Source organism: Lissotriton vulgaris, chromosome 1_1, assembly GCF_964263255.1.
Source record: "Lissotriton vulgaris chromosome 1_1, aLisVul1.2, whole genome shotgun sequence".
NCBI lineage: Eukaryota > Metazoa > Chordata > Amphibia > Caudata > Salamandridae > Lissotriton > Lissotriton vulgaris.
This window is the reverse complement of record NC_141685.1, coordinates 1,779,466,871-1,779,480,906: the sequence shown is the minus strand read 5'-3', so window position 1 is coordinate 1,779,480,906 and position 14,036 is coordinate 1,779,466,871. Positions and strand designations below refer to the sequence as shown.

Genomic DNA, 14,036 nt, shown 5'->3' with positions numbered 1-14,036 from the left:
GGTATGATTCAGATGTCGTTCACAGACCTGCATGAGGTGTGGCTCGAGACACAGCTTAAAGTCATGCAACAAATACACCCTCATTCACCTGAAGGCAATTTGTAACTGAGAAGCAAAGTTATATGTTGCTGAACCTAACAAGTTGCGTCCCGCCCATAAACCCCAGTCCAAGTCGCCGGCGTGGACTCAATCTCACTACCGAGGCTGTTCTCGTGAGAGTTATACTTCGTAGTTAAAGTTTTCTGGTAAATCCAAATCGAAGTTCAAACACTAGCACAAACAAGAAACGTGGGAACCTCATCCCACATCTCTGTAACCAAAGAGAAGGTGCAAGGGTGTCATAATGCCAGTCAGTCTCCCTCTTGATCCCTAGTTTTAGAGTTTCCCCCCTACTGATTCTAATTTCCCATGGACAGAGTTTTCAGGGCAACAACAGATTGATGCAATCAAGGAAGCCATACTGCTTTTTTATGGTGCACTTCCTTCGGACCCAGGAAAACGCAAGGGCTGCCAGCCGGGTTACTGCCATCAGTTCCATCCTCAGTGCCATCTGCCCTCTTGGGACCCACTCCTTGCCATGCATTGGCTCTGGTACAGACATCCACTTTGGCTCCAAGACTGCACTGACCTTCTTCCTCGTTAGCTCCGGTACCGACACCCCTAACACCGGAAGAGGATTCAGAGCTGATTCTGATTCCTCACACCAAACAGACTTTAGCTCAATCTCAACTGATGCCGCATTGCAAGATTACAAAAGAGCAAGCGGTGGTCATTCAACCTGACCAGTGCCTCTGCCGGGGCACACACAGTAACAGAGACTCCATTATCTTTTTGAATCAGAAGGAATAGACCCCATGAGGGAAAGGATGATGATCATAGTGGGAAAGAGAAGGTATTTCTCCTTCCTCACTTTACAGATGACAGCTTTTACATGGACTTAAAATGGGCCAGTGGATTTGATGCCTCCCCTGAAACAGGGTTTGACCCACCCGTTTAACCACCAACAGAGTAGAGTGCATTGGTTGCCGTAGTTGTATGATGAACATCTTAGGTCCTGGATTTTTGGCACCCTCAGTCGAGAACAAAATGAACATCCTTAAAGAAATTTTGCAGCCTGGACCTGGCATGTCTGATACTGTGCTCCCGTTTTAACAGGGCCCTTACTGATACCTTGATAGGCTCTTAGTCAAAGCCCTGTTCCTGCTCACTCATTAATGGGCAGGTATCTAAGTGTCACAGAGTGGATCCTGGAGATCCTCATTTTCTAGCTAAACATCCTACTTCAGAGAGTCTGCTAGTTTAGGGTAAAACAATACAGTGAACCCAATTCATCCCCCACGAGTCCCCTAGATATGGAGTCTAAGAGGATGGAGATGTTTTGAAAACTTATGTTTTCTTCTTCTATCCTGCCATTTAGATCAGTCAATGCTGTTTATTATGTCAGTATATACTCGCTGTGGCATGTTTAGGAAAATGTTGCCTCCGGTACCGAAGACCTTATGGCCTCTCTCTCTGGCAATGTGTGATGGACGATACATGGCCAAATATGTGATAGTCCTGACTTAGGTACTACTAATTGTGTGGGAACTGTGGTTGGCAGCAGTATTGTGCTCCACGTAGCATGTGGTTCCACTGGATTTTCGGGGATGTAGAAGCCTCTCTAAGTAATATGCCATTTGATAGCTCAGACCTTGTTGATGAAAAAGCAGATTCCGCCTTGCAGTGCTTTATGGATGGCAAAGCCACAGTGCATTTCCTGGGCCTTTTGACTCCTGCCGAGCGGCCATCTAAGCGAGCCTCCTGGCTGGATCCTTGATTTTTACAACTGACTAGCTAACAAGGCAGCATCTGGCAGATTACGAATGGTGTCTCCATTCCTAGGTGGCACAAGGCAGCTTCCAACAGTGGAGAGAACCCTGGCTACATCCTTCCACCACTGCATAAATTCAGAAAATTCCGAGGCTAGTCCAGGGGGCTAGCGTATAGCAACAACAGTCTTCCCAGCCATTGCTGCAATCTCCCCAGTCCTTACAAAGCTGATGCTGTGGGTCTGGGAAGCAACTTGCAGCCCACCCTCTCCCCTTTCCCTGTGTCAAAAATCATTAAGCCACTTCAGTTTACCCTCCAATGAGGGAAAGGAGTCCGCATTTCCTTCTAGGTTGACAATACATTATGTCCGACAAATAAATCTTACAAACCATTCTGCAGGGCTATACGCTACCCTTGCTTTTATCCCTAATAAACCCCCCCCCCCACACATATGAGTGACTTTCAGAAGGGCACCTATTCATTCTATTACAAGAGATGCTAGTGTTACTTTTTAAAGGTGATATCAAGAGGCTTTCTGGCTCAGAAAGAGGAGAGGGTTGTGGTTCATCTCACTGTTTCCTGTGCCAAAGAAGGACGGGGTCTCTGACCTATTTTTAGCCTTCGATCTCTGGATCCGTCCTGTATAAGTACAAATTCAAAATGTTCGCACTAGCCCAGATCCTGTCTGCTTTGAACTCTGAGGACACAATGATGTCCTCTGACCTACTGGGTGTGTATTTTCATTTACCTGTTGTTCAGTCCCACAAACATTACTTGTGGTTCAAGGACGGTCAGGAGCATTTTCAGTTTGTAGTGCTTCCGTTTGATCTTACAAGCCTTTCAGTTGCTCATTAAAGTGATGGTGTTGTTCGACGCCCAAGTTCAGAGATCAGGAATACCAGTTTTGCCATACCTCGACCTTGAAGGAGGATTCGCCACAGTCAGTCATAAACCATTTACAGACGACAGTAAACCTCCTGACATCATTAGGGTTCACTATCAATGAGCCGAAGTTGCACCTGACTCCTACTCCAAGCTTCCATTCATTGGAGCACCATGCAATTCAAGGCCTTCCTTTTACTGTAACAAGTCCATGCTAGTCAGGCTAAGATTTCTATGGTTTAGCCTTGGACTTGGTTCTTGGTGAGAACAACTCTGAACCTTCTTGGCCTGTTGGCCTCCTGCATGCTCCATGTCAATTACACCAGGTGGTACATGCAAGCTCTACAATGGAGTCTGAAATTCCAGTGGGCCTAGCACCATCAAAATATATGTTGCTTTCCTAATTTAACAGGAGATTTCTCAAGATCTGCTGTGGTGGATGCTGAAATGTAATTGGTCCTGCAGCAGGCCCCTCACCCAGAGTGGATTGTGGTGACAGATGGATCACTGCTGGGTTGCAAAGGCCATTTGGGGGAGGTGGAGATGATATAAATCTGGTCTCCGACTAAAGTTTGAATACATACCAATCTGTTGGAGTAGCAGTCCATTCATTTAGCTCTGAAGGTCTATATTTTATCCATCTTGGGGAGGCAGGTGCAGGTTCTCACAGACAAGACCACTGCCATGTGGTATTGCAAAAAATAAGGTGGAGCGGGTTCCTTAGTCTTGTGTCCGGAGGCTCTGTTTGTTGGAGCAGCAGGCCATTTTCTTCATCGTAAACCACGTGGCAGGACCCTAGTGTGCCAGAGCTGACAAGCTAAGCAGACCAGCATCTGTCAGATCACGAATGGCATCTACAAACCGAAGTGACGCAGGACGTCTTCCAGGAATGGGCAGAACCTTGGCTAGGTCCATTCCCCACTGTCAAGCACATACAATGCCTATGGTTTTGTGGATATGAACTCTAGCAAGAACACTCACTAGGAGATGCATTACGTGAGCTGCAGACACTGCCAGTGCAACCACCCACCACCTCTTTTTTTCCTGGACAAGCTCGTGCACAGAACTCAGGTGACCTTCTTGCCTAAAGTTGTGACTCCTTCTCTTTTGGGCAAACCATCACCCTACCAGCGTTCCTTGACCTCCTCACCCCTTGAAAGTGGAGGAGAGGCTTCATTGACTAGATCCCCAAAAAAGGCTTTATGCTTTTATATTGATCTACCAAAAACCAGTATGTAGTTGTGGGGATCTCAGGGGCGAAAACAGAGAAGGCTGTGCAGAAGGTTATCCTGTTGAGGTGGATAGTCCTCTGCATTAAGATCTGCTATGCACATGCTAAGAAGCAGCCATCAGATTTTGAAGCCTCGCTGCACCAGGGTAAGCCTGCTACCACTCCGTTAGCAGTTGGTGTGCCTGCTCTTGATATCTGCCAGACTTAGAAATAGGTGTTGACAGTCAGGTCTGGCGGAAAGGGCATGTCACCGACTCACTTATGCAGGACCTTTCAGGCTGAGCCCACTTTAAAGACCCTTCACCTGGGAAGGTACTTCTTTGGTGTTTATTCCAGATAGGAGTATTCATCACAGCAAGTTCCATACCTTCAGTAGCACGGTTTCTGATAGATACTCTAACTGCAGATTCCTCACTGCCCCACCACTACCCTGTCCTGTGGAGCGGCCTCTTTTTAACATCTAAAAAGGTGCCAAATTAGAAATCGGCACACAGTTACCAGCAATTGTTCATCTCTGCATCAGAGGATGCAGAAAGGGAAAAATAAGAAACTGATATCAGCACACAGGGGTGGCGCTTATATGGGGCTCTGCTTCGGCATGTCCAGTGTGGTAGAGCGCCAATCATAAACCACACTGTGCCACATAACTAAACCAAGGAGCATTGCTGGAGAAATGTTTCCGGATCCAATCTGCCACCTGGAGAATATTTTATACTCCATTAGGAGCAGTGTAATAGATTAGATAGTAGCCTAAAAACTGAACGTGGGATACAAAGATTAATTCCACATAACTGTCTGCGATGAAATTGCTTCCTTAGTGTAGATGAAGGTTAAGGTTATTGCCCAAGTAGAAGCCAAGGGATTTCGAGGACTTCGTGATTTAGGCATGATGCTTTAGCACTGCATGCAAGTTAAGCCAAGTTTGAGTCAATATAGGGCAGTTAAGTGTGGATAGTAGGAGCACTATATTTTTAGCTACGTAGGTATTAAGTGGGGGAGGGGAGGGGTGAAATCCAGACTTGAATTCCTTCATGAACTTTGTCATGAATTCACCATCATTACAAGAGGGCGCTTCCAGATGGACTTGGGCATCTTCTGTGTAAACAATTATACAATGTGTTTGAGTGACTGAGAGTGGAGGCTCCATATTAAGGTTAAGGAGGGAAGAGGAACAATACAACCTTGTAGAATCTTATTGGATCATTGAGGTATTAGAGATGATGTTGACCATTTTTACATATTAACCCCAGTTTGCCAAGTATGATAAGAACCCACTGAAGACTGAACCATTCATCCCTATTCTCTCTCTAAGAATTTTCAGGAGAGTGTTGTGGTTAACCCAGTCAAATGTAGCTGATGGGTCAAGGAGGATGAAGAGACAGAAGAGATTGTTTTCCTAAAGTTGATTTCAGGCCGTTTTTATGTCTAGACAAAAATTCCATGTCTACGGTAATTAGATAAAATATATGCATGCTGTTAAACTATACAATTTAACCATTTGAATGTTGTTTGATTTAACTTTAAACTTTGTTGTAAATAACTAGGTCTGCCAGCATCCTAACTCTAGAATGAGGGAGTGGGGAGCTGAAGCTCTAACATCTCTGATAAAAGCTGGATTAACATTCAAACATGAACCTCCATTTCCAGAAAACCAGGTAAAACGTTTGCGTAAATTTATATTACGTAAATGGCTCTATTGTAAGCAAATTATAATGTTCTTATCGCTAAGTTCTATCAGTTTAATTAAGTCCGGTAGAAAAACCTTTTGCTTCTCCATGTGATGAATACTTTCACTGATTACCAAAATAATGCTGTTTATGAAAAACAGCATATGAAATTGATGATCTATTGAAACGTGAAGCTGAACCATGTTTGAAGGACTATTTAAAAAAAAATATATATATATTTATTCCAATTGTTCGTTACCCCCTTTTATTCATGCATAATAAGAGCTTAAGAGCTCTGCTTCAATAGAAGTCCCAAAAAATGTGTCGTGCAAGTTATTTTTCTTGTACTTGTATATGTCCCCTGATTGCCACTCTCTGTATCCACTTGACCTGTCCATTCTGCTTTTGCCATGCAATGGTCCTCTTTTTGGGTATTGTGTGCCTTGTGTAGTGTTTTTCCTACACATAAATGCTTCTTAAGCTCCTGTAGCTCTCCGTGAGCCTTACTCTGCAGCAAAACAGTTCATGCTCTGTATGACATGCTTCATGAGTGACTGTCTTGCAAGAGAGAAAGCATGGTTGTTCAAGTGGAATGCTCTGGAGTTCCAGTGCATTACAATGCCCTTCAGTATTCTTTTTCTTCAGCACATGTAATTTCCTCATCTCATGGAGGCAAAATGGGCTTTATGCAACATTAATGCCCCAGCCAGAACAGGCTTCCAGTAATGGAGGAATAGGATGAAAAATGTTACCTGGGATTTACCCTGTTTGAGTAAGAACTGAAGTGGACTTAGTTATGGAGAACTGCAATCTGACAATATATAATGTGTCAAATATAGAATCTGGCTTTAGTGGCATGGGCATCTAAAGAAGTGTCTGACAAGGCACTGTCCCCTAATGTAACCTCACCCCTTGGTTTGATTTTGTGACTGCTTAATTATTACCTACTTCAACCATTGATTTCACCTACACACTTTTTTGCGGATATAGGCCAAAAAAGAGTGAGGAATCAAAAACCCCTGATCTCCCATGAATATTGTCTTTTTTAAGTGATACATTATCCATGATGTAGAAGTTAAAAAGGCAGTGTAATGTTTATCAACATGTACATTATGTTGTGAGTATTATAGCTCTTATCACCTGAGGGGTATCCAGGCGCTGGAGTAGGTGAGTAGGTCGATAAGGCTCCTAGTTGAATAACCAGATCTTCACATTCTTGCGGAATTCAAGAAGGGATGGGGAGGTCCTGATGTGGTGTGGAAGGTCATTCCAGGATTTGGCGACGATGTAGGAAAATACCAAAATTACAGTAGGATAACAAGTTAAATACTTGTAAAAGACCATTAAAAGCAAGACATATATTACGCTACCTTACTACAAAGGATAGTCCTATGATGCCGTAATAAGGGGACCAATGCAAAATGTAAACTGTTATGCACATAATCAAAACAGCTGTATAATAATTAAATTGCATTGAACAACATTAAATCCAGCTTTTTATACGCCCTGAATTCTGAATCATTTTTTTTTAGGCTTTCTGGGTGTTGATTATACGTTAAAACAATTATTGGCCTTATTCCCACCCTCCAGGCAATCCAGTGATTACAATTAACCTGCAAATTTAAAGCAACCATGTCATACCCTTCCTGCACAGGGCTGTGCTGCTCAGCAGCAGCTTGTGGTCTTGGCGGTGAGGAACTGACACATTCCAACTTTGCTCCCTTATGATTTAAATGTCCCTTTAGCGGGCCTAGCTGTTAATAGTTCTGCAGGTGCAGTGGCATCAGGCCCAAAGGGTTTAGGGTCCCATTTTACATAAATCACAGTTGTTTGTACTACCCAGTTGTCTGCAGGAGATATATCTTCTTCCTTGAATTAGGCCCCATGACACTCCTGTTAACCTTTTTTGCCTCTATGCCAAGTAACTGACACGATTAGACAACATGTCCTGGAGTATGGAAGCTCCCTTCCCTTAAACGAAATCCTAGACTTTTCTTTTACTGTACCATGTGGTGCTGGGGAACAAATTCCTGGGATTCCATTTATACTGGGGTGCTACAGCACTAGGCACCATGCTGTTTGGAATTATCATTATAGCTGAGAACCTAAGGAAGCCATGTCTTGCCTTCAGCAGTTCCTTGCACACACCTGCGCTGCACGCCAGTGGTTTGTGGCCATAGGGGTCAGCTGGGTGTGAAGCTGCATTTTACCAAGCAGGTGTCATTGTCACAGCAAGAATGGAATTGTGCTGGGTCAATGGGCCAGTGAAGGTGACCTCCATTTTGTTTTGCAAGTGAAGGAACATTACAAAGTTTAAAATAACATCCTGGAGCAGCTTTGAGGAAAGAGTGGAGATGGTGAAGACATGACTTGCACTTCCAGATTCTGCATTAAGTTAAGTTTCTTTGTCATTCCTCCAGCCTCCCCCCTCCCTCCACCTCCTTCTCTCCTCCCAGTATGCTCACTGTCCCAGTGAGCCCTCTTCCTGGGCAAGTTTGTGTTACCTTTTTAGGAATTTGTCATTAGGTGGTGTTGGGGATGGCAAGCTGCAGCACTTTCTAGGCCAAGTCACTTGAAGGTGTAGGTTTTTACTGCAGCTTGGTCATCCTCTAGAGAACCTTGCCTGGAGTGTGGAAGCACCCCAAAAGCAGTGCTGTAGTAGGCATGCAGGAGATGTTGCAGTACCCCCAATACCCCTTGGAGTTCACATGGAGAATTAACATTGAAAATCCATTTATTAATATTGAAATATGTATTGTGTATTCAAGTACAAACTGTCTCAAGAGAGGCAGCCTTCTAATTCTTTAAATATGGAGAGATTTGTTTACTATTCCTTTTACTCCAGTATTGGAACTTTCATAGATTCACATGCTTGAATCATTCACCGTCGTCGAGATGGGAGACCCCGGTATATCAAAAAAGCAATGCTTAAATCAATACAAAGCAGAAAAAAAGCCTAGGCATATTTCACTTTTGTAACCCATAACTGTCATTTTGTAAAAGAGACTAAAAATAATCCTTGATTCAATCAGGACCCTTAACCCTTTAGAACACTCCTGAGAGAACCGTAGACCTTCAGATTTTCTACCGCACGTTGTGCTGGGAGTCTCCTCTGAGCTCTGCTCAGTTTTCTCTTGGTAATTAGTGATTTTGGACAGTATTCTTAACTTTCATCTCAGATTTCATCTGCAGGATTCTTCTTCAGTGCTGGTTGGTGATCACTCTGACTTTATGTCGGGAAACGAGAAAAAGGGTCTGTTTAGAGCCTGTGCTTAGTATTCCAAGAAGAGGCTTTATACTGATGACCCTCATGAGGACTGTAATTATTGCCTCTATCCAGAGCATCATGCAAAGGACTGCAAGGTATGTCGTACTTTTTCTAGGAAGACCTTAAAGGACCGTGAGGGATGCCTTTTGAAATGGCTTCAAAAACTAAAAGCAAGAAAGGAGGTGATTTCTAGTGATAGCGATGCAGCATCCTCTTCCTCATCATGAAGGTCCCATAAAAAAAGATCACCACATACCTAGTTTTCTGAGGAGCATCTAGTACAAGCCCTTAAGAAGACTAATCAAGGGTCTAGGTGGCGCAATGCCTCAAAATCTCCTGAGAGACATGAAAAGGAGAGGAAGGGACATGCTTCAGGGGATAAAACTGCTAAAAAGGCGAGTTCTGAGCCACCTAAGACACCCCCTCTGGTCAGGCACTCCTTAAAAAAGCATTCTTTAGTGCCTCCTGAAGTAAAAATTTCAACGTAATCCTCAACACCGATGGGACCGTCGACGAAGAAACCATCTATGTGGTCGTCGACGAAGGTTGAGATTCGTCTGCTACCAAAGAAGGACACAGCGTCCACGGCGGAGTTAAGAGCTCTGTCGACGAAGTAAGCGTCAACGGAGATTTTATCACCGTTGACGACAATTTTGGCGCCAGTTTCTTCGGCGGTGTCGGTGACAATTACGGTGGACTAGTCGTCAACGAAGACAACAGTAAACTCGTCGTCGACGGTGGCTAGACCATCGCTGATGGTTTCCAAGTAACCGTTTATGGCTTCAACTTCAACAACGATGTCATCAGCGATCTCGTCCATGATCTCGTCAACTGGCTCGTCGATGAGGGAGAGAACACTGGATAGGTCGGAAAGCGCTAGGAAGAGGAGAATTACAACTGAAATCACATCTCCTAGCAAAGTTACGCCTCTTTGGCCATCTCACCTGCTAGAATAGCAGGATTCTGAGGAAGAAGACGAAGGACCTTATGGCCATGCAAGTAGCCCATCCCAGCTGCACATTAAGTGTTTAGGAGGGCAACTTTGATGAAGAATATGGTGAATATCAATACCCTCCTCAGGAACAATACCACCAGAGTTATCAAGAGGAAATGGTTTGCATGCAGTCCTCTTTGTGGACAGACCATGTTGGCTGACTACAGGAAGAGATTTCCACCAGCTCCTGTATCTCAAGAAATGCCATCAGCAGTTCCTCGTACACGATCTATACCATCTACTCTGATGAGGGGCCAAGCTGTGCTGGCGGAACCGTTACAGAGATTGCCTCCACCAATCCCTCAACAGTATCCGGTTACTATAGACGACAACCAAGAGGAGGGAGAAATTACAGATCCTAATAGAGAATGGGATGATTACCTCATTCCCATGCCCTCTCCTCTCTCTCCGGTACCGGTTCACTCACCCCCAGAGGATATTGGTGGATTTCATAACTTGCTGGAAAGAGCTGCAAACAGATTTGACCTACCTATGCGAGCTAACCAGACAAAGTGTTTTTATATGATTTTAAGGAGCCATATAGGAAGTCGGTGAGGGCCATCCCGATAATAAGTCACGAATGGTAGGAAGGACTTAAGGTCATGAAAATACCAGCAACAGTAACACCAGTACTCTCCAGGTTGGAAAAGAAGTACATGGCCCGAGAGGACGCTTCAGCCTTTTGGTGGGCCATCCCAAACCGGATTCCGTTATTTCCCAGATCGCTCAATGGAAATCCAAAAATCCGTCGGCACCCATTACCACACCGCCGGATAGAGAAGGCAGACGCCTAGATAACGCCGGTAAGCGTTTCTCCTCAATGTCATCTCTGTTGATCCGTACCCAATTTCTAATCTTGTTAGTAAGTGCATCAACAAACACTGGAGGATCCTGATCAGCACCCAGCATGAATGGGAGAAACCCCTTTTTTCTTATAAAAGGGCGAGAAGTCTCAAGGACTCTCTCGTACATGCACGTCCAAGAACTCAAACAATAGAAGATACTCGAACATTACTGAACACATGGGGTCCTCCCCTCGTTGTGGGTCATTACCCATGCGGGGGTTGTAGTGTTTGTCATCTAACTACAAGTACGAAGTGTCTCAATTTGGAACCTGGAAGACTTTGGCAACAACGGAGTCATACAAATTGCAACTCTAGCAATGTGGTTTATTTAATCATCTGCCCTTGCTATTTGCAATATGTCGGTATGACCACTGCAGGACCAGAGTTAAAGTGGCTGCACATCTGGTTTTATTAGTGTGCTATGGGTACCCCCTTACAGACACATCTCAACATACACTTTATTATCATGTGTAATCAATTTGTTCTTTGGACGCAGGGACACATTTGCCATGAAATAACCTCTTATTCCTCAAAAATGAGGAATCAGAGTTTACGTGGCTATTATAAATGAAGTCTCCAGAGTCAAAGTGGCTTTTTCATCTAGCTTTATAAGTGTGCTTTGGGTGCTCCCTATAGATACATCCCAACGTACACCTTTTTACTGTTTGTTGTCTTTTGGATTTATGCCTGGATGCAGGGATACATCTGCCATTGGAAAACATCTTGTTTCCCCAATAATGAAGTTCTAGAGTTAAAGTGGCTTTGGTAATGTTGTTTTCATTTTACTCTATTCTTATTTTTTGAAAACACAAAATAATAATGGTCTAAATATGCATTCACATTTCAGGCGATATATGATAGTATAGAAACCATTAGTCTTAACTATCATAGCCGTTTGAGATTTATTGTGTTTTTAAGCAACACGCTTGTAATCAGTGGGTGTTTTTTGTCAATAAAGCTTCAATATCAAATGACCTAAAGTAGAGAGGCCCTTCTACTGTCTGAACCCTAAGGAGATTACAAGGACGTTGTATACGTCATCTAGCAAACATGATTCGGGTCACGTGACACGTTTGTGAGGCACTTCTACTTCCGCGTCTGAATATAAACTCACCATTCGTGCCGTGGACTTGAATGAATTAGGTTTACAGCGGGGAGTCGGGAAGGACAAAGTAAGTCCACTTGCATCTCTCCCCCTTTTTTCAAGTTAAATTACGTTCTTCGTTTGGAATTTCGTACTTCCATTTTTTGTTTGTGTGGGAGTCACTAACGATAAGGGGTCGGCATATGTTTATATAGACTTACCCGTCGGGTTTTGGCCAGACTAAGTGCGTTTTCTAAAATAGGTGTGTGCCCTCCACATTTTTTACCCCACGGCAAGTGAGATATAGTCTTTTGAACTTTGCCCCTTATATTTTCAGAGACTAACGCTTTGGTCTTGCATGATTAAGTACGGTTAGAGAAATTAATGTGTGTCTTCACCCGCCGACATTCTCTACTCTGCTGTTACCGAGATTCAGTGTTTAGACGTGGTCCTTCTTGTGATAGAGGGTGTTCTATTTTTCCTTAACAGAATATCCTTACCGTGAAGAATACCCCTGCTGCAGTGCTCAGGGATCAATTTTCTTGCCTTTTTAAAGTAAATCGCCTCTTTTCTCTAGTTAGCATTTTTGGTTTTAAAGGTCCTCCTTTTTTGTTATGTTTATATGTTAATAGGAAATGTTTTTTAAGGGATACCTTCTACCAAGCTTTGGGTTGGATTAAGGAAACAGGGATTGAAAAATTCTATTCCTGATCAAATCACCCCTCATTTGAAGTTCATAATTAAGCTGGGGGTTTATTTATTCTGAATTATCTGAAATTGAAAATAATTAGAATATCAGAATGTGTCTAAATAAGGCCACAATATATGCATATTGGATCTATCTTACTGAAGATGGAACTGACGGGTCCTGTATTTATCAATTACCTAGTTTAAATGTTGAGCACACGGGGAGTTCAATATTTTTTTTTGCAAGAATACGACTGTGGTAAATTTGCACTAATTTTATGTATACCTGTTGATTTACAGTCTTTTGGTCTGTTTGAATATGAATTTTCTTTTACAGATTGGTAGGGTCTGGAAGTTCCAAGACTAACCTACAATCTGGTAAAACCATGAGTGTAACACCGTTTGCACATACATTCCCAAGGTTAGGTTACGCCTTTGGGTGCGTAAACCGCCTGGGAAGCACAAATTTTCTTTCGGTCCTGATGAAAGCTTGGCTAAAAGAGCATTTTCAAAGCCGAAACATGTCGACCTTTTAAGTCATTTAGGACATATTTGACTCAAATTGATGGTCAATGATGTCCGATTCACTCGTTTTTAATAATGATGGCGGACTCTTTATTAAAATTTACTTTGGAGGACAGTCCGCCATTTTTTAACTTCACCTTCTAAACACTTATACTTCACATTTTGTTGAAACCTGCTCTGCTGTAGCACCGGAGTGGTAGCTTACCAAGGAGACATTCGGTCTCCATGGTAAAAGAACCCTATGATGAAGCATGTCATCAACTATGTTGATGAGTGAGGGTTTTATTTACAAACATTGAATGCTTCCTATCCAGTTAGTCATTCTCTTACATCCTTCCTGTGTGTAAATCAGTATCTCATGAAACAACGTGTTGTTTTTGTCCAGGAATTATTACCTTGGATATTGTAAACTTCTCCTTTCTTGTCACTCCTTTGCTGTTCTTTAGTATATTGTTTGGGGAATAGGAGTGTCCTTTATCCCTATCTCTCTTGTTGTTGTTGTTGATATAGAAGGAAAAAAATCATAAAACGAATATTTCTTAGCTTTCCCCCAGTTAAGACTCTGCCACCTCTCTGGCAGCTGAATATAATGCTATCACAACTCATGAAGCATCCCTTTGAACCCATTCACTAGGCGGACCTTAAATTCTTGTCTTGGAAGGTGGCTCTTCTGGCGCTCACATCGGCCAGGAAAGTTGGGGAGATTCAAGCCCTTACTTTATAGGAACATTTTCTACAGTTCAAAGAGGATCGGATAGTCTTTAAAACTAATCCAAAGTTTATACCCAAAGTCCTATCAGAATTTCACTTGAATGAGCCTCTTATCCTAAAGAGGTTCTTTCCTCAACGGACTACTGCAGCGGAGAGGACTCTCCATTCGCTGGATATCCAGCGTTGTCTGAAGTGTTATTTACAGAGAACTAAAGCTTTTTGCAAATCTTCACAGCTCTTTGTATCCTTCAGTGCACCCAGAAAGGGCTATCCTCTTTCCAAAAGACGAATTGCTCAGTGGATCTCAAGTGCAATCCAATATTTCCATAAAAC

The 14,036-nt window shown here is 43.0% G+C and overlaps 1 protein-coding gene across 2 annotated transcripts in view; it reads left to right on the top strand.

Moving 5' to 3' along the window:
* The window catches only part of MON2 (MON2 regulator of endosome-to-Golgi trafficking), a 966,303-nt gene that overhangs the window by 611,729 nt on the left and 340,538 nt on the right, over positions 1-14,036 (top strand). For both annotated transcript variants that reach the window (XM_086919098.1, XM_086919097.1), the window contains exon 21: positions 5,467-5,577. In XM_086919098.1, the coding sequence (XP_086775224.1) occupies positions 5,467-5,577 (111 nt within the window). The remainder of the gene's footprint in view (positions 1-5,466; positions 5,578-14,036) is intronic.